At 37.3% G+C, this 22,168-nt stretch overlaps 1 protein-coding gene across 1 annotated transcript in view; it reads left to right on the plus strand.

Moving 5' to 3' along the window:
• The first annotated feature begins 2,584 nt into the window (after positions 1–2,584).
• Positions 2,585–22,168, plus strand: part of coro2aa (coronin 2Aa) — a 75,763-nt gene continuing 56,179 nt past the window's right edge. Inside the window, exon 1 of the mRNA XM_088626749.1 lies at positions 2,585–2,881. Within this exon, the coding sequence (XP_088482875.1) occupies positions 2,867–2,881 (15 nt within the window). The 5' untranslated portion in view covers positions 2,585–2,866. The remainder of the gene's footprint in view (positions 2,882–22,168) is intronic.

Consider the following 22,168-nt stretch of genomic DNA (forward strand, 5'->3'; position numbering starts at 1 on the left):
CCTGTGTCACTCTTTGTTGCAGTAACATCAATACCAGCATAATCCTTTAATATTTCAACACAGTAGCAAATTCAACCCTTTCTGCTTCTGTCTAGGACCAATGTCAGGTACTTGCCCTCTACAGTATGTTGTCCAATCTCAATCAACCGTCAGTGGGTTAAAACTGGTAAACACATACAAAAAAGTCAGAAATGACAAATAAGACTGCAGTTGCTTTAAACTCTAATTGCAGGAATGTCCATGTGCAGCATCTCTTTTTTGAGCTTGGAGCAAAGTTATTGAGCTTATAGCATTCTCTGGGACGGTGAAAGTGCGTCAAGTGACCCATGTCATATGACTTTCAAACTAATGTCACAGCCAAAAGTATTCAGTATAAATTTCCTATGGATTATGATGTTGATATTCAATCATAGAAATTATTACCAAACTAATTTATATCGTGATACAAGTACTGTAGCTCCAGAAATCAAAGATACACCCCAAAGGCACATTAATATAATGTTTGATTACATCATTTTTGAAATTACTGATTAGGACAGCTTTTACACCAGCTGAATTCTAACCATGGGCAAATGTTCTGTAAATAAAACAAAAATACTCCGATAAATACTATGATCTTATACACCAAGGTGTTTCACAGTATATACACTTTCCCTCTCCTAAATGGAGCAGGAAAGGCTGTAGAACTCGACAAAACAGTGCTGTGCTGAAAATGGCACACATAAAGATAAGATCACTTTATTGGCCATATATGATTTCTTGTATTAGGAAATTGTCTTTTTCGCATACCCCAACTTGCTCTCCATGAGACACACAGACAGGGAGAGAATCTTGGGGTCAGAGTGCAGGGTCTGCCATTTATATGGCGCCCCTGGAGCAGTTGGGGTTAAGGGCCTTGCTCAGGGGCCCAAAGGAGTAGGATTTCTCTGCCGGCTGTGGGATACAAACCGGCAACCTTCCAGCCAGAGGCGCAGATCCTTAGACACAGAGCCATTGCACCACCCCTACATAAAGTACGTGAAAATGAACTTCCATTGAGATGAAAAGCAGCAATTAGGAAATTAAGTACAAAGCTGAAAATCTATGACCAGCAGCTTACAGTTTTGATTTATTCCGTGTCTAAATCTATCTTTGAGTATTTACATTGTTAATTGTATTAGAAATAATGAAAAACACCTGTGTTTATATTTTGGTGTTGATGAGATGTGGGGTGGTGTTAAGAGATAAGGAACAAACCCCTTTATAAGAAAGCAAAAAAAGTTCAAAGCATTTCAAAGAACGCCAGGTGTTGAAATTGTTTTTTGACTTGGTTGAAAAATGCTCAGGGAGGTTTATTTGTCTAGAATGCTACTGGACTGAGTATCTAACCAGGGCAAGAAACAACAAGTAGAAACACAGGTGACGTACAGGCCAAATGACCACAGCCTGATCACAGAAATGGGATAACACAAGCAGACCCCACTACCCAGAAAGTACAGGCTGTGCTCCGAAGCCTACAGGGAAACACAGAGACTAGACAGAGAACAAGTACTTGGAAGACATTCTTCTTTAAAACAGCAAATTTAATCCTGGAATACCCACACCTGCCAGATGTAAATGTCATGCTAATTCGTATTGCTCTGACAACACTGTAATTCAACATCCATTCCAATAAAACTCTTTGAATTTGAATAAATCTCTCAAATTACACCTAAGGAAGACCAGATTTCCTTGTATACAGCCCTGAACCTTAAAGGCAGAATGTTGTATTCTCCCACGCATGTTCTGGCTCTTAAGCAAATTTAATTTACTATGAGTAGTCCAGAAGAACACTATAGTTCAGGAGAATACAGCTGAATACAGCTTTTACTATTGGCAGCTAGCTAGCATTGACCCATATACAGGAATTACCTTCAGTAAATACTTCGTTTATCTCTGATCTAGAGGATTATGTGCAGTTTATGAACATGAATCTGCCCTCCATCACTGCTTTAACCAATCGTATACTCCACACTGGAAGGTTCACTAGTTTGCTATCTGTGTAATATGCATCTGTTACTATATCGGTTTAACCTGTTCTCATCAAGGGATTAAAATATTCTACGTCATTGTGGATGGATCTGCTATTAATCTGTAAATCATGTCCATGTATTTACAATATTTTATACCAGAATGTTTAAAAAAAACAACCATGTGATTTTTGCAGTGATAACGAAAACCACTGTAGAAGTGTAGCTGTATGCTTTACTTGTGGAACAGTTGTCGATACAGATATAGTAGCTTTCAAATAGATGAATCTCAATATTACCTTGTTTTACAAATAATAATAAACGTACTACATGCTGATACAGTCTTAATGCGGTCTATTCTGTAACTGCAGCTCCGGCTAGCAGGCACTGTTCTGCATACGTCAGACCTTCAAGGATTTTTAAATAGTAATGCAAATCTTAAAGCCGAAGGTTTACCATCCTGACAGGGAGCCCTACAACCACATTCTTACTCACTACCACGGGACACAAAGAAAATCTGCCCATTTTTCTACGTTTTTTGTCCTGCTGCTTCACTGTGCCCCTCCCTCTGTCTCTCCTCCCATCACACAATGCCGCGCCTGCCTAGTTTTTGAGCCACTGCGGTGCGTGGATGGGGCACGTCTAGTTCGGCGTTTTCTGGTTTCCTTTTTTTATCCGTTGTCAGACTCGTGCAATCAGCTTGTCATGATTTATGAATGAACATTATACCACTGACATATAAAACGTCTGCTGGATACCTTAGCACCCAGAAGAACTAAGACTTTCTGCACTGTGCGAGTCCCCCATTTCTGTTTCCAAGCCATACTGCTGCTGTTTGCACTTTACTCGGAAATCCTTGTCACCTGGAGACATCCTTTATGACCATCACAAAGGTAAGAAGCAAAATAACACTTCTTGCTACAAAAGCAAAAATAAATCTGATAGTTACGAGTGTTTAAAACGACAGTATCTAAATTAAAACATTAGCAAAGCCTATTCTATTTATTTTTAAAGGTGGCATGCGTGATCTACAAATTGTAATTGTATGACAGATTAGCAAAAAAAAGCCTCTGTTAAGGCTAACAAAACATGCATGTAGAATCTACGTTAATCGTTCAAACTCCCTTTCTAAGAATATGATTCTTTGGGGGAAAGGCAATGAAGCGTGGTTATCTTGGGTCCTATTACGTACACAAACTTCCCACCCTTTCATTCTGACAGGACAAAAATATATTATGTAGGTTTGAATTGAGGATCATAATCCAGTTATGCCGGCGGTGGTTGCAAATACACGCTTGGGTTTGTTTTTGTCTTAGTCTCTGTGGCACTTCTCCGGTGTCCCCTTGAAAGTGATGCCCGTTTTTGGGGGGGATTTGCTGGTTTATAAACTCGGGATGACAGCGGAGCTCTCTCACCCCTCTCGAGGGTTATTAGGTGCATGCGGGCTGTGTGTGTGAGTGGACCCGGACCGTGTCCGTCGCCCCATTTTCGCGCATCGGTTTCAATAGTAATTACACAGGGCTCTGGTTACTCTTTGTGCGAGGTTCACAGGTCTCCACAATACGCTCTGAAACTGCACAACACATTGACCCTGACCTGGGCCAGGGCACAGAGACAGAAAGTATTACTAATGCATAGGATCAGCCTCCCGCAGGGGTGTTAGAGTTTAATTTATATCCAATACCTTGTCCATATTAATTGTTTTGAAAGTAGTTGTGCAGTAGCCTCTTGATTAAAGAGAACCTTTTTGTGAGTGGAAATCTGAATATGCAATTCCCTTTTCGTCATGTGTTGTACAGTCAACAGATAAGTTAACTTTGAAAGCGCTTCCAGAGAAGGCTTAGAGCGGTCTGTGATCAGGAATACTGCTAAGCCGCTCCGTGAAGGAAGCGTTTCTGTCTTATGAAGTGCACCTAAGGTTTCAATGGAATTGAAACAAGCAGAGTTTATACTTCTGTCAAAAAAGGAAACATTATTTTATTATTTCTAGTTAAAGGCCTTTTAATCTCTATGACCTTAATGGATTTGTGTGTCCATGACGGGGGATCTGCATGCAGTTAAGGGAACTCATAGTCAGAGTCCCAGGTACTAGGGACAGCTGTTGCATGCCTCAGTACAGGTGACAAAAGTTGAATCATAGTGTGTGATAACTAAACACTTTCATAACATCAAAGCAAATGTACATGCTGGTGGGAAACTTAGAGTGTGAACAAGGTGGTTGTTATTTCTGGAGGGTCTCTTTGCAGAATTAAATAGAATGTAATAGTTTTAAGCATGATGTGGCCAGCAGTATATTCCTTGCTTTTATTCAGCAAGGCTTACTGACAAGCACTTCTTCTGTCACAGTCAGTTTCTTTTTTAAATACTCTTTATAGTTTCATTCATGTCTGTTTTGAATCCAGTTGTTGTCAGGAGCCAGTTTAGTTTTCAGTTTAGTTTTTAGTTCTAAGAAAAAAAATACTGAGTCCTGGGTCTCGGTGGCTAATTTTGTATCTTGATTTAACCAAGCTAGAAATTTGAAAGATTCAAAGAACTGACTGGAGAATTACTGTTAGAGTCTACGGTGTTGGTGCTTATCTGTAAAGACACTAGGGCACAGGATTGACATTTCAAAGGGCCTGCTGGTGTGTTAAATCTGATACATTCATGATCCTAAGTTTGTTTCCTCTTTTTACATTTTTAATACATTTCAGTGATTTATGTCTGCTCCTGTGTGGCTGTTTCAAAATGTGGGAAATATCACCATGAAGCTAAATCAGTGATCAAGTCTAGTAATACTATAGTATTGTCTGTTTTTAGTTTATTTCTTACAAGTCCCAGGAGATTTATCCCAGGGATTGTTTTGGCCAGGAAACAGTCTCTGATTAAATTTGTTTGGCAACTGAATTCCCATGAAATTGTAGATGGAGAGCAGTAACTATAGTAAATGTATAGACTGATAGACCCATGAATAGATAATTTTGTATAGAACCTGGTTTTGGCAGCTCCATTTAAAACTGTTCCTCTCTCACTTAGGAAGCTTGATGGCATGTAATGTTAAACTGGTTAGTCAATGCTGTCCTGCTCAGTATATCCTGGAATTAACAGATCTTTCAGTGTGATCTTTCATGCTCTTTTCTAGAGAATAGTTTGTAAAACTGAAAGACTGTCTGCTGCCTCAGGCAAGCCAATCGAGCGTTGAGATAAACAATAAGGAAACTATCAATTTACAACTTTGTGGACAGTTACATTGCCAGGTTTTACATTCCACTATAAAATGCTTCTTTATACATTTTTTTTTAAATTTTCGAATTGATGATGATTGATGTTTAAAAGAAAACCAAGCAGTACGGGACAGGATAAGCCCTGTGAGAATAGCTGCCATGGAACTGGGAGACATTGAAGTAGGTGAAGTGGTCTTGGGGTGGTGACTGACAAAACAAAAAAGATGTAAAAGCAAGCTGATTGACACATTATAGAAAAATACTTTTAGAACACTTGCAAACATTTAGATTTTTCCTGATAGTCAAACAAGTAGCTGAAATGAATCTTTAAACTTTTATGGATGCAGTGTATTTAAGTGTATAAAAGCATGTAAATATTCATTTGAACTACATTCCTAAGCTTTAAGGTGTCCTTTGGTTTGTTATGGTTGCTCCATGGCTGAGCTCTCAGAGAAAGGCCTTTGGCAACGTTTTTATTTTTTTAGCTTTTTAGCCTTTCATTGTTTTAAAAACTGATACATTCATTTATGTCTTCAACCAGTGGATGATGTATAATCGTTCCTATTATAGTTTTTTCTCCTAAGTTATTATTATAAATGATTTTATTAATATGTCCAAATGAAAGCTACAGTTTTTAAAGAATGTAATGTATATGTAGTGGGCAGGTAACCTCAACTTTTCTTACAGCTCATTTACTGTGATTAACACTGTAGGTTTGTTTTGTGTGCATCATTCATTTTCAAGTTGGCTGTTTTGTTGAGGTAATGTTTGACATCCACACCCAAAGTTATCACACACTTCCACAAGATTAATGTCGGTGTTCAGTAATTGGCAACCATTTCTGATCTGTGCATAGGAAGGCATTTTCTGTTCCATTTTATGAGATCTGAAGTGTATCCTGCTTTAGTCCTGACAGTAGGATCTGGAAAAACTGAATCAGAGAGCTTTCTCGGTTAGTTATCACCATCTTATATTGTAATAATATTGGCTGTAGATTAGCTACAGATTCTGTAAAAGGATAATATTGTTTAAGAAACACCTAATCGCGTGAACTTAAAAAACGTTTTTTATCTTAATTTTCAGCCATCTCTATAGGTTGATGAAGCAGAAGGATATAATTTAAAATGATAAATTTCAATGTAATTTAGGCAGGAAATTTATCAAAGATGCTATTTCTGTAACTTTCATTCCATGCCCATATTGCCAAGTGTCTTTATATTGCCGATATAAAAGTGTAATCTATACACCATTTTCATTAACCGATTATATGATTGAAAAAAGTGGAAAACTTTAATACTAGCTAGTATTTCCTTTAAAAATGCCAGATGTGGCAAATAAATAAGTAAATATTTTACAACTCAAAAGAAAACGAATATGCCACGTGCAAGGAAAATATTTTGTAAATTTACCCTTAAGAAAATTATAAAAGAAAACAAACTATTTTGTTTTTTTGCATACTGGAAATTGTTTTGAAAACAATTGTGAAAATGCATTGTTGGTGGTCCTTGTGTTTTGAGGGCCTAGTAGAAGTATTCACATACTTTCAATTATTTTACTGAATTATACATTTAGTGCATAATACGCACTTTTAAATTGAATGTTTTTAATCAAAACCTGAATGCACTAACCACTTTTATGACTGAGAGATGTGAGCTGATAAATGTCAGCAAAAACTGCAAAGAAAACCAAATCTACAACATGTTGATTGCATAACTATTCTTTCCCTTTGCTATGGCAAACCAAAATTAGTTCTGGTGCACATTTCTTTGACAAGTTGCACAATTCATTGAATAGACTCAATCTGTGTGCAGTAATAGTGTTTCACAAATAGTGATTTCAGAGTAAATAAACCTGTTTCTATACATTAGATCCCTCACCAGTGGGAAGTCAAACAAAGATTCAACCTTGAAGACCAAGGATCTTTCCTAAAATCTTTGAAAGGCACAGATTAGGGGAAAGGTATAAAAAATAAAGGCATTGGTATCCCTTTGAGGGAATAGAAGTCAATCTTTAGGAAGTGGAATGTGGATAATTTCATCCCACACCGTCTTGGTCTTGCTGTCTCAAATGAAAATTGAGACAGCAATACAGCCTGACCAGCCAGGCAAGGACACTAGTGAGGGATGCAACTGTGAGGCCACTGGTGACTTTTAAAGACCTGCTTAGTTCAGTAACTGAGATGGGAGAAAAAGTTCATAAATCAACAATATCTCAGTCACTCCTCAAAGCTACACTGTTTGGCAGAGTGGAAAATCCTGCATGAAGATTGCCACAAAGCATGTAAGTGATGTTGCAAGCATGTGGCGAAAGCTTTTGTAGGCAGACAGAAAAAAATAGGAACTTTGAGGTTTAAACCCTAAGCCGTGTCATGTCAGGTCCAAACCCAACACAGCACATCACTCAGTCAGCACAATCCTTACTGTCAAGCATGCTGGGGCAGCATTTGTTATGTTACTGCTTCCCATCAACAGGGACTTAACTTAAAATGCACTCTCTTATTTCTAGTGTCTTTGCTGATTGTTTTCAGTGTAGTTTTGAAACATGAGAAAGTATGAGCTAAGTCTCAAAGTAACTTAACTTAAACCTGATTGTGTCATTGATTATAATGATCATAAGAATAAATCATTCCTTTAACTTAGGTAGCACTTCCAAAACACTTTCCCCATAGAAGTGTACATATGTTATATGTTATGTTAGCAGGGTGACACACATCAGATAGTACTCTCCAGCAGCCCCACAGTAGCATATCAGGTGAATAAATGATAAATTACTTTAACAGTTTAAGAGAGAACCACACTGTACTTGCTCAAAATAGAATTTAGCCAGGACATCCAAGATTTAAGCTAGATTTTATGAACACTTTTTTGGGATCTTTAATAACAAAGTAGTTAGAATCTTGGTTTATGTCTTGTGGAAAGGATGGCATCTCCTATAATCTTTGGCATCAATTAGGAAGAATGGAAGATGTCACAGTGGCAACCTGGTTTTCCTTGTAACTCTTACATCTCAGTAGTAACTAGGCTGCGCTTAGTTTATGAGATCTGACGAGACCAATCTTGAAGGTGCTAATGCTGATAGCTTGGGTTCATGTGAAATATACCATGAAACTGCTTGCTGAATGTGTTAAAAACAAAAAAGAAATCCGCTGATTTAGTGAAATAAGTCAGGCTTTGAGAATGATGTTATTTTGCTCTTTTGAGAAGTGCAACACTAAAGTAGCTTGGGGTTCAACAGTACAATGCTTTATTGCTTAGATTCAAGCACTTCCCCCAGTATTGTACAGAATACTGAATGCAGAATAAAGAAGTCATTATGTCACCATCCAGGTGTCATTCTTCACAGTGTTTTATTGTTTCAGTAGGATAGGATGGCATAGCATGCAGTTAAAGTACTTTGGTGATGATCATGTTCATCCACTTACAGCTAATGGGGTCTGGTGAGAGGTTAAAAAGCAAAACTGAAGTGTTCTGCAGGAGGTATATGTACGTGACAGTAGTAAATTGAGAGTTTTACAAGATGATTTCAGTAACATGGTGTGCTGGTTTGACAAAAAGTGTGAGTTGATTCACACAGAGTTCATGGGCTCTGGACCACAGAAAACATTCAATTCAAACACTTTGTATGCTGTTCTACTTCTTTTAAAGGCAAAGACAAAAGGTTTTGATCTATTTACATTTTCTGTATAGAATGCAGTATTATAAATATGTAATCACATTCTTATGGGTATTTTAAAAAACAGAATGGTGTATTATATAAACGACAGATGTAATGCATAGACAAAAGTATTCACATAATTTCGGTACTTTTTGTTTTCTCTTTGGGCATCTATTACTACACCACCCCAGTTTTAACACATGGTCACTGGCTCCCCATTACCCATCAGCACCTTCAGTTTGAAAGTTTACTCTTAACATTTAAAGGCCTGTACACCAAGTCCCCTTGATTCTCACCATCTCTCATTACTCCCTATGTACCAAGCAGGGCTCTGCAATGTGTTAAGACACATCTTTTAATTAGTTTCTTGTTATAGATCCAAGCATCTCAGGGAACATGCTTCAAGCCACCTTGTACCACTACTCTGGAACTCACTGGAACCCACCAGTCGGAGAACTGGGAACTCATTTACAGCTTTTAAATCTAGACTAAAGGCTTACGTGTTTATTCAGTTTATTCCTGTTTGTCCACACCCATCCATCAATTTTTAACTGCTTCTCTCAATTCAGGGTTAGGGGGTTAGGAGACTATCCTGGCCAGCAACAGATGCAAGGCACGGTACACCCTGGATGGCATGCCAGTCCATTGCAGGACACACACACAGACTCAGACACACACACTCACACCATTTCTAGTTTTCCCAGAAACCAATTAACCTGCCGATATATGTTTTGGATTGTGGAAAAAACTGGAGTGGACTCGGGGAGAACATATAAACTCCACACAGATGGCAACCCAGGTCTGAAATTGAACCCAAGGCCCATGCTACTATTGGTCATGCCATCCACATTTTTTATCTCTTATCTTTAATTCTTTAATTCTGTTTAATTTTGGCTTTTTTCCTCTTTTTTGGTTTTTGTTTTACCCTCTAAACTGCCCCATACACATGTGGTATACATGGTCTAGATATTGTATTTGTAGGAGCTGCCCTGTAATGTTTTTCCTTATTCTTGGATACAGCAGCTATCAGATTGATAAGATTTATGGCAAGCACTGTTTTCTTCAAATCCACCCCCAATACTACAGCTGGATTCAAGTTGGATAGCCTGTCTTTGTCCTTTTTCTTTAAAAAATCTGTTTTTTTTATATAGCAGATATGCTAAGTCTGACCATATGCTACAGTACATTCCAACATTTCAGTCGCTATCAGTTGCTTCTATGTTCTGGTATTTAAGATTTCCTGTTCCTGAAGAGATAACAGAAGCACCCAACACTTACCTCTGTACTTATAAATGAACTTTTTACTGTATGGCTCCTCTATATTCTGTTCAGTTTTTCTGTCTGTCTAGAACTCTTATATAATGCTCATACAAGTCGTCTTTACGTGACTGATATTTTGCTTGGCATTCCACATCAGGATTGAGTCCTGGTTATACCTGTGTAGGTCACTTGTGTATCTCGGCATCTGATTTTGCTCTACCTGGGAATATAGGACTGCCAACTTTCAGTGACTTTTTAAATAGATTGTTGCTTTGGGGGATTTTTGTATTTTGTATTGAGAGAGATATTTTGTGGTTAACACAATTTTCTGTCTCTTGGAAATAAACTCCAACATTTGTTATTATTGAGTCGTATGTGTCCAATTAAACTGAACAATTGGTGGGTTGTGACCATACTTAAATGCCAAATATATGAATATGAATTGTAAGCTATGTCATTATTTAGAATACCTTTGAGCAGTTTTTTTTTCATTGAAAAAGTAACACAAGAAAGTGATTTAATCTTAATTACACTCCATTTTCCCTATTTCGTGGAGTTTATGAAGGAGAGTCAGATACATTTGTCTCTAGCTATGGCAAGCTTCTGTCTTGCAAATTAAGTGCTTCAAAGTTTACTTCTCTTTAATTTACATAATTTAAGCGGCCTATTCATTGATTGTTTGAAAGGCATAGGCTTTGCCCTGAAGACAAGAAAAAGTGTTCTGTCAACAGTAAGCATGCCATATGAAATTAGATTTACATACCAAGGGAAAGCATTTTCTCACTTCGAACATTAAGTACAAAATCCAAATGAATGGAGGGCATCATGGTAGTGTGATTTCTTAATGCTTCTGCCTAATCATAAGTTCAGTTCTGAACTAAGGTACCTTCTGTGTGTGGTGTGCATGTTCTTTATGTGGCCTGGTGAGTTTTCAGGATGTGCTCCAGTTTCCTCTTACAGTTGGACAACTGTCTAGGTTCACTTGTACCTCTGAATTGTCTTTTGGATGTACTTTATGTGTGAGTGTGTGTCTTGTGATGGGCTGTGGTAGGCTCTGGCTCATTATGACTCTGTCTAAACAGTTAATGAAACATGGATGGAAGGTAAATGGAGTTCTTTCCTGCAGGACTCTTGCTAGCTGAAACCCCCCTGTCAGTATTTTGACATACTGTATAATGGGACAGGGAAATGGCCAAAAGCAAGTGGTAAGGCTTGGAGGGACTCTTTCAATGCGTAAATCCGATGCCATCATCCACTTGCACTGATTGATAATGGACAATCATCTCTTTTGGAATGTTTTGTTTTATTGCAATGTTACTTTGATAATTTGTTAGAATGTTTACGATTGTGAGAATGTTTTCTATTGTGAGATGTTGTTTTGGAAATAAAGTTTATTGTGATAGAAAGAAAAAGAACATATGCTGTAATACTGGAACAAGTAATTGGTTTATTACATGCTGAAAGAGAAGAAAGAAAACGCAACGTTTCGGCTGTGGAGGGTTTTTCGGGTGTAAGGTACGCTGTAATAATACAGATACTGCAAGCAGAGGTAGGCAGTGATGTACTCATTTAATTAAAAAAAAACATTTTTTTTGGAAAAAAGAAAATCAATCAGTTTTATTCTAACATAGCACCCTTCAGTCCAGGGCGTTCTTAAGGTACCTAAGTGATGCATATAAAAAGTATAGAAAATAAACACACAAAAACAAGTAAATACAGAATTAAAAGACAGAAATTGATTTTGAATTCAAGGCCTTTTGAAAATAAAGTTTTGGCAAAATTTAAAAATATCGGCAGAGGCTGCATTTTTTCTGTGGGCAGGTAGAATATTCCAAAGATGAGGGACTACAGCTGAAAAATCTCTGTCCTCTAATGTATGATGTGAAGTCCTTGGATCGTCATGGAGCCTAGAACCAGTGCAAGGAAGTGAGTGAATGTGAGGATGTGAGTGGATAGTAACTTTGGAAGATACACAGGAGATAGAGTATTCAGTGTCTGGTAGGTCAACAAGAGAATTTTAAAGTGAGTAGCCCATGCAGTTTTTTTCTGTAAAGGAGAAATATGTTTTTTCCTAAGTCTTGGTCAGCCCTCAAACGACACAGTACTGGGTATAAATAAGCTGTAGTTTTTCAAAATTCAATACTGAGAAGAAGCCTATATTGGAGATCTATGATCAGAAAAAAACTAAAATGGGTCCTTAATTCTGTTTTCAGAAGAACGATCGCAACAAAAAAAAAGTTTACAACTGATTTAAATGCCTGAAAAAGGATTTAGCTTCAATGGATGCATTATGACTGTCTTGTTTGCTCACTCTTTTGATTTTGAGTTTCAGTGTAGATAAGGAGGCCACTGTAATTCTGTGCATTGTTCAAATCTGGGCTTTTCATTTATCTTGAGTCATAAACAATCCCCTTATCATGGCTGTGTTATTGCAAGAGGTGCAAACACGTATCTGAGCTTTCTTTGACTTTCCTCCTCTTTTGTAAAATGTTGGCTGGCAAGTCAGGTAACATAGTTCACATAATGATTTATGGTGATTGTCCATCAAGGCTGTGTTTGTGCAGTTTATTTAAGCATTCAAACATATTCCATCACTTGCTCTTTTTTCAAGGTGTTTGGAAACACTAATTCCTTTAATACTATTTAGAGACTCCTGTCATCCATGCTGTATCTGCCTTTAAATAATAATTTCTTGCATATATGTGATTCTTTTCATCCCAAAGGATCCCAAATGCTTTACATATATGAAGGGGCTCACTTCATTCACAGTGGGACCTTGGTTTAAAGAGGAACTGCAATGCTATATTCATATTTCAGGGTTAAAAAGGATCAGCATCGATGAGTGCATTTCAAACCGCAATAAAAGTAAGCAATTCAGAACCAGACAACAAAACTTGCAAGGTGTTGTGGCCTTATCACTTTGTAAACAAATGAGCTTGTGAATACATCTCCTTTAATCCATTAGAAATATTGCTTTTGGTTTCGAGATGGTTTTGCCAACAAGTACTACTAATTAACTCTGCATGCAGATGGCATTGGAACATTTCTGTAGCAAAATGTGTGCTGCGCAACCTATACTTATTAGCTTGTACATCACATTACATTAGTCATTACGGTAACTAGTGAGCAAGAAGGGCCACTTCACATCGTGGAATACGAACCAGCAGCCTTCCAGCCACAGACGCAGATCCTTAGCCACAGTGCCATTGCCCCGTGGTGAAAATGAAATGGAAATGAAAATGAAAATGTGAAAAGATTTTAAATAAAATATTAGTATTTAATAAAATAATACTTTAAACAATATGGAAATTGTAAAGAAGACTAAAGCATACTTGAATACCACGTAAGAAAAACAAACCCTCTAGCATCACCTTGATCATGAATACAGACAATCTATTCAGATGGTCATTTTGACGTAGTATTTGTAAATATTTTAAATTTGAAGAAATGAAAATAAAACAATGTACTTTTTCCTTGTTAATTTTACAATGGCACAATACTTTTTGTATTGTCAAATCATTGGAAACTGAAACATCTGACATGCTCTATATAAGAACAAGATCTGTTTTCAATTTTGGGTTCTGGGAAACATTGTAACAAATAGTTATTGGATATACATTTCAGAGTCTTGATTGTGAAACCAGGAAACAAACTTCCTTGTTTTGTGTCTTTCGTTTGTAGGAGGAACAGAGAAAAACAAATTCCTTCAAATTCCTGACACTATTGTTATCATATTTACTTCTAAGTAAGTGTTGGTTTTGAAGTCTTTCTTGCACGATGAAATGACAGTGAAACAAATCTCTTCCACAGAAAATGCAAAATATTGTATTTATGATTTGTGTACTGTATCAAAGTCCCAGAATGGAGACTTCCTCCATGGTAACTGAACCCAGAGCAAATAAACCCTTGAACTTCAGAGTGAGTAAATTGTGCTGCATTAGAGCTGTAAATTGGAAGGCACTGACTTCAGGCCATTCTTTAACTACAACACCCGAAATCTGTGATACAGCAGGTGGAATCGTATTTTTTATTATTTGCAGTCTGAGGATTCATCCTCTTGCAGTGTATTGGCAATACTGTATTTTAAAGATAGGAAGGACACTGAGGTGCCTGTAACAGTAATGCCTAAGGTTATAGATCTCATGCATTGTATTCTTTGATTACCTGTTTTTCTATTTTGTGATATTGGTATTTTTACATACAGTTGCAGATACTGTACTTCAAAACCACAAAACTAAGTAATTATATTTAAAGATCAAGGTTAACATGTATAAACATCAAACTCTATGCTCTATACTCCACACATACTGAATATGGTGATGCTTATGTGCTTATAATCCTATAACAGCAACACCAACACTTTGCTTATTGCACAGCACCATTCTTTGTATTCTCTGAGATTAAATGGGATCAAACAGGTTGACAGGAGAAATGGAAGTGTCTCTAAACTAGTATTTTAAGGTTTTAAACAGAAAACTAATATTCTAAAGATTAAACTAGCAAAGTGCTCACCTTCACAGCTCTTGCCAAGCATTACTGGCTGAGATGTGTTTCGCTAAAATTATGCATATCAAAATAAACATCCCAAGCAGTAATTTAGAAATGAGATGTGGATTAATAGAAAGGGAGTGAGTTGTAGGTGACACTGGAAAGCAATTCTCTGCGTTTGAATTGAGTATGTAGTTAAAAGATCTGGGCTTCTTTCATGTTGTTATTTTCATCAGCACTCCCTGTTCATTAAAGCAACTAATATCTTGTTCATACCCACATTTATTATATTCACTGAAAAATATAGTTAAAGATTTGGGATGTGTAGTATAGAAAGAAAAATCAAGAGAACTTGTTGACTGCTGGAGAAAGTTATTGGATGTTGCTTACTGGTGTTTTGCTGGACTTGAGCCACAAGCTTGAGCCTACGTGTACATTTATACCAGTGTAGTACTGTGCCTAATGTGCTTAATACAGGAACTGAGGAGTGTTAAGAGGGTTTAGGTGTAGAGTATATGAATTTAATTGTGTACAACTTTGTTTTGATATGGTTCAAGGAAAGGGTGCTCTTGGAAAATAATTAAAAATCTAGTAAGGAAAAAAAATAGTATTTGAATTGGATGGTTATGTTTGTTCATCGTTATATTTGAATATTCACTGGATTTCTTTACCATGCAAATCCATGAAAATGGGATCCCCCAAAAAACTGTTGTCTTTTCACTGACATCAGGAAATAGTTTTATCCAATGATGAGGCATTTCTTGGATTGTCTCTGTGTTCTGGCAATGCCAGCTGATATGTAAAAATCCATCCACCCATTCTCCAACCATCTCATATACAGTACTTATACCAGCATATACCAGTCCATGGCAGGGCATTCACAGGCACAGACTTGGACACACTCACTCCAGGGCTAGTTTTCACAGTCTTTGGATGGAGAAGCACCTGGAGAAAACTAATGTGAACACAGACAGAACATACAAACTCCACAGAGTTGGCACCCCAGGTCTGGAATTGACCCAGGGCCTCAGTGCTGTGAGGCAGTAATACTAACCACTGCGCCACCATGTTGCCATATAATATATGTTTTTTGTAAAATTACATGTTTGGTTCCTTCCAGTTAGTGTGAAATTAACTTATCCTGTTTTTTTGAGCTGTGTGTATGTTATTTATTTACTTGTTTGCCTTTTTACAAATTTACCAGATAAATCAAGAGGGGTTGAGGAATTTAAAATATGAAAGCCTGAGTACCTACTCGACAGGGTCAGCCGGCTGCTTGTCTTCAGAGTTACACAAAACATGCATGAATGTAATTCCACAAGTGCATGCTCTTTGGAAACAAGTCTGAAACCAGATAAAAAAAGTACAGTGCCACATCACAAAAAAGCTATTTTGACAAGGCATAGGAGTCCTGGAATCAGTCCACAGAAGAGCAACTATATATATTTTCTGATTTGAGGAAGTGCCAGAGTGTAATTTTGGACAGCAAAAGCTGAGAGGACCTAATTCGGGTATTATACAGTAATCTCCAAAACAGATAGGGAAAACCAAGAGATGTCTGATTCCTTGTTCAGTAGTACAACAGCAGGGGTGTCCAAACCACTTCTCCACTCCATTTAGTGCATCTACACAAAACAGAAATTCAACATTTTTGCCAACTCCAGGACGAGACAGGAACAGTGTTTGTAGGCATCACTGAATCAGTAAGGAAGGTGCTGGCACCATAAGAAAGTGAGACCAGTATCTTTGGTTAATAGCCTTTGGTTAATTCATAGAGAGCAGGTATTCATGTGCCAAAATTCATTAGGCTATATTATTTACACATATTGAATACAACGTGTCGTTGTTCTATGTATGTGTTACTTCTTGACAATCAATACTCTACATCATATTGTAATATATTACTATTTATTACAATTATTATATCACTTGTATGAGTGAAGGAAGTTTATGTTCTCAGCAAGCAAAAATGTGTTATTAGGAAGTTATAAACTTTGTCAGTGAAGGAAAAAAAACATGTTCTGATGATTTAGGGGTATCTTCAAATACCACATCTATTTCAAGCTGAAGCTGAATTGAGAACAGTGTGCCAATTTGTAGCAGAGGAAAAGCAGTGTGAGTCAGGGATGGAACAGAAATTCCAGTTTCACAGCAGTTTCCTCTATTTCATGTTTTACAAGCAAGCTCCTGTCATGCTATTTTACTCTTGTCCAATGAGAGAATTTGTAGTGTTTGTCATATTGGCCTGGCTCCAGTAAATCTCATTGATGGAGCAAAGGAATGACTAAATTCTCCACAAGACTTGTAAAGTTTAAGATAAGCTTGAAATATGTAGTTTTGCATGTTGGTTTATGTGCGTGAGACTGCAGCTCATATACAGTATACTGTATTTTCCTGTCCTCTGCATCGCATGACCCCCAAAATGATGATAAGACACCTTATGCCTTGAATAATAATAACAATCATAAAAATAACAACAACAATAATAAGTAATAATAATGAATCGTCATTGTGATCACCATAGTTACACTTTTTTGGACACTCCATTCAAAGTGCTTTCCTGGTAATGAGGACTCTCCTCTACCACCACCACTGTGTAGCCCCCACCTGGATGATGACATGGCAGCCAGAATGCTCCTGTTTGCTATCAGCTATCAGTGGGGAAGAGAAAAAAGTAATGAAGCAATGAAGTTATGAAATTATTGAAGCTCAATGAAATGAAGTAAGGACGTTTTTGGTTCAACATCTTGTATTTGTTCCCCAAATGAGCATAAAAGTATATGGTAATAACTGGAAAAGATTTGGTTTGAGAAATCATAGCAATTAAAATCCTATAAAAACTACAGTGGCACTCCTATGATTGAGTGATACTTTAAACAAAGCACTTTTCCATTAGCAATTAAGATATCCAAATCCTTTTATATATTAATTGCAAACAGTTATAACTATTAAATACAGTTTTACAATTGTTGAAAATCTAGTTTGCTAAAGATTTTTTAAGGTTATTTAAACATAATTTAGGAAACTCCCATTAAAAAGGGTCTAAATACTTAGATGATTTCTGTTTTATTATAATAGGCGATATTGGCTCTTCACTGTAAAAATCTTTACAAATATATTCTGTTTTGTATTTTACTAGATATAAGCTGTAATTTGTTAGCAAATAAAATATAAAACATAATATGAAACTTAACATATAAAAAAATAGTATGTATAAAACTTCGGTCCATGCCAAATTCAGTCACAGTTAAATGCTTATGCACCATTTTACAAATAATGAAGGCACAAAAAATAATTATGATTAACATCTTATGTCACTGAATGTATGTAATACCAATTCTAGTTTACTTGAATGAAACAAGAAAAAAAGACAGTTTTCCCAACCTTGTGTTTTTCTCAGGGTGTGCTAATGTTTTATTTTGATAATTAAAAGAACAAATACCAACCTATGTAACAACTTTTGCCGCATTTTTTAATGTAAGTTGAATTGTAAAACTAATGCTGAATTGCAATTGGAGTAATAAATATTCTCTTGAATAAGAATGGAACGTTTTAACCTTTATTAACATTTATTCTTAATTTTAAATGCCTTATGCCCCATCAGAAACAAGGAAGAAAGTTAATTCCATGGTGCTGTATATAAATGAGGCTGCCACCTCTGCTCCCCACCTTCCTCTCAGGTCCTGCTCTACCAAAATCCCCATTCAGAGACCTGTTTTATACTGTGTGGGACCAAATGTAACAAGACCACTTAGAAGGTGCACTTTGGAGTGGCAGATACATATGAATTGTGCCTCATTACTGCTAGCCTCCAAGAATGTGCCCCCCAAGTAATGCATTTGTGAAACACCGTGGGTAATCAGCGCTGTGGTGAGAAGGTAATTTTCATGCGCACAGAGGCGCCAATTTAAAACATCTCTTGGCAGATTTATGTGTTCTCTAAGAGCCCTAATTTGAGACCTTCTGTGAAGCTGGAGCTGTGTTGAAGGCGCTGCCATAGAAAGCACATCCTAGACATTGATTAAGACAACACAAGGGGGACATGACACAGTACAAGCAGGGCACAGAAACTACTGTTACTTTAAAACTTTAAACTTTTATGACCTCTGAGCTGTAAAGATTACTTCACAGCCTGTGAGCAAAATAGTTTAGTGATGACTTTACCGAGGGTTATGCCAAATTAAAAAATATCTGTTATCCACATATTTTTCCAGTTACCTGTGCTAATGCAGTCATACCTGTAGGTGGGAAAGACAGTAGGTTTGCTAACTTCTGCCTTTCCACTCTTGACCGATCTGTGATTTATGCTCTAATGATAAGGATTTTCCGAGTTCGGAGGACTGAGAAATGGTCGTTGGCATCGTTCTGTAACGTTGAATTGGGCATCTCGATCTAGGAGAAATGAAAAAAAGTGGCATGTCATACATACAGTTGCTTGTTAGTAATACACTTGATGTTAACTTTTCCTGAAAGAGTAATGATTGCTGTTGCCCCAATGTATTGCTGACTTTTATTATATTGTGTGTTATGCCCCTTCTCCATCCCAGCAGGCAGCACTATAGAGTAAGCTTTGGACATGACACTGGAAGGTTGTGGGTTAAAATGCTGGGTAGGTATTTCTGTTCTACCCTTTATTAAGGTACAGTCCCTGAGTTTTTCTACAATGTTTGGCTTTATAAATGTGAAGAAGGTTGTTTTGGACAAAAGTGTCACAAAAATAAATTAGTAGTGAGGAGAAGGAAATGGAGAAATCTGCCCATAGTAGTTCTTATGTTTACCCATAACTTTCCCCTTTTGGTTTCACACCACAGGAAACTAAAGCTGCTTATGTGTCATTGAACCATTCTTCTTACTGAAAGCAATTTTAATTTATAGCCTGAAAAACAGAATATTGGCGTTTCATTAAATTACAAGGCTACGTGTGGCAACACTGATTGTTTTGTGGGCAGTTATTTAGGGCACGTGAACATTTTTTGAAGTTTGAAGTCTTATACAGTAGTTCTGTGAGCTGTACCTGGACATAACAGTGATCATTAGTTTCCCCACTGCTGTTCTGAAAACAGTCAGTTATGGGTTGAAGTTAAGAAACAGCTCCTCCTTATCCAACAGCAATGAGAATCAGTGTTAAACGGAAAGTGGTGGATCCCGTAGACTGCTTTCTATTCCCTGCCCATAGCTTCCTCATGCCCAACTCCTATTGTCTATCTATCGTCTCTATGCGATGACTAAGTTGGCAGCCACCAGGGAATGACATCTATGTGACAGTGTTTGATGTGACAGGTAGATTTAAGATCCCCGTAAATAAGATGAGGATACAGTCTGGATTGCTTCCAGGTCTGTCAAGACATGGCTTGACTGGGTGGGCCGGGATTGCAGTGCTGTGTGAGGTAATAGACTGTAGGCAAGCTGAAGCTGTTGAGAAGTTGGCTCATAATAATATTAATCCTGCAAGCATGCATGCAGACCAGCTGCAAAGTGACTCATAGCCAACCTTACCTTGTTTAATATATTTTGTTATTATGCATAATACCGGTTATACAGAGGTGTTTGTTTTTTTTCCTTTTAGATTTATAACAGATTACAGAAAAAAGGGCCTTGCACCATTTATTAACTGTTATGCAAGTTACTAGGGCCAGCAGCTACTGTGTGTCACCCTGCAGTTCATAACTGGTAACTCACAAGCTTAGTAGGTGCTAGGGGAGCCAGTAGGGAGAGAGCCAGCACCTTGATGGAAAACCTGGCAAAGCTAAGGATGCGCCGGAAGAGCTGTTAGTGGGGCCAGTAGGGGGCACTCACCCTGTGGTCTGTGTGGGTCCTAATGCTCCAGTATAGTGACGGGGACACTATACTGTAAAAAAAAAGAGCCGTTCTTCGGATGGTACTTAAACCGAGGTACTGAATCTCTTTGGTCATTACAAATCTCAATGCGTTTCTTGAAAAGAGTAGGGGTGTCACCCCGGCATCCTGGCCAAATTTCCCATTGGTCCTTACTGATCATGGCCTCCTAATAATCCCCATCTATGAATTGGCTTCATTACTCTGGAACATCTGCCAAAAACCCACATGAACACAGGGGGAACATACAAACTCCACACAGATAGCACCTCAGGTCTGAAATTGAACCCAAGTCCCCAGCTTGATGAGGTAGCAGTGCTAACCACATCCTGGAAACTGTATCAAGTGGAAAAAAGAAATCCTATGTCAGTATTTAACAAATGGACTTGTTTTATGATACACTTTCTGAAAGCATGTTATAGTCCTCATGGTTTATTATGGTGTTTTTCGAGTAACTGTAGAAATACTTTGGGATTTGATTTGGCTTTCCCTTCAGTGCCCAGCTGAATATTAAGCCAGGCTATGTTAAACAAAATATCACAGAAACCATCCTGGAATTCTGTCTCCCACTGAAGCTCTGGTGAGGCCACCAGTACGTATAAGCAAAAAAGTTTTTTAAGCGTTAATCAAAATTGTTTCATATATTATCTGAAATACTGAATTTCTTCAGGGGTTATGAAAGAGGCACTGCATACTAAAAATATGAAAATGCTTTCAAAAATCAAGGTGAAAGACTAGGAAAGGTTGATTATCTAGTCCATGAATACATTACTGGATGTAATTAAAAACATTTCCTTGACAGGAAACCATAATGTTAATGGTTTTCCCCCCAAAGCTTTGATAACATAAAGGTTATTTAACATGCTCTACAGGGCTGTAAATTTGATCAGTGTGCCCTTGTGATGTTAATGTGCATTTGACACAACAAGGACAGTACAGAGTCATTATGCCTCTTTGAAGAAGTATTTTGCATTAACACATTCTCTGTCTTTGCAGCAGCAGACATTAAAGATCTTGGGCCTCTTAAAATGACAGCTGTCCCTCTCTTTCAGATTATTTCTGGATTTAAGTGACTGACCTTCAGAGGGCAAACATCCATTGTGATGCAAAATTCCAAAAAAATCTTTGCCTCAGTTAGGCCGTTAAATAGTTCTTGGGATATTGTCTCTGCGCTGAGACAAGAGAGTGTTATCAAATTAAATCTCTAACATCCTTAAATATCTAATTCAAACTCATCATATAACATCATCCAGTATATCAGGATGTGAGACAAATCAGCCTACAGATTAGTGTCTTGCTTAAGAAAAATTAGCAATGATGTACTGTATTTGTAATAGCTTTGCGAAGAGTAAAACTCACACATGCCATAAATAATTACTGGGATTCCATTAAATTCAAAACACAACACATAAACACAGAGGTCGCGTTTTTTCACGCCTCTAATTATCCCTCTAAATAAAATGGAAGTACAAAGGAAAGCTCTGTAACTACTGTATGTAGAGACCTCTGAAAGTTTTCTGTTTCCCTGGGTTTTAAAAAATGAAAAGACTGCATCAGGGTTAAAGTCAGAGAGCGCTCTAAAGACTACAGGAAGATGTTCATGACCACCACATGTGACAATTAGACTCCAAAAGAATCCACAAAAAGCTGAATCTACCACTTCCTATGGATGTACCAAATTATTAAGACATTTAAGGCTACCACCAATGGCAGTCCTGTTAGGAATACAGTGTATCTAGT

Source organism: Lepisosteus platostomus, chromosome 1 (genome assembly GCF_059453375.1).
Source record: "Lepisosteus platostomus isolate fLepPlt1 chromosome 1, fLepPlt1.hap1, whole genome shotgun sequence".
Lineage (NCBI taxonomy): Eukaryota > Metazoa > Chordata > Actinopteri > Semionotiformes > Lepisosteidae > Lepisosteus > Lepisosteus platostomus.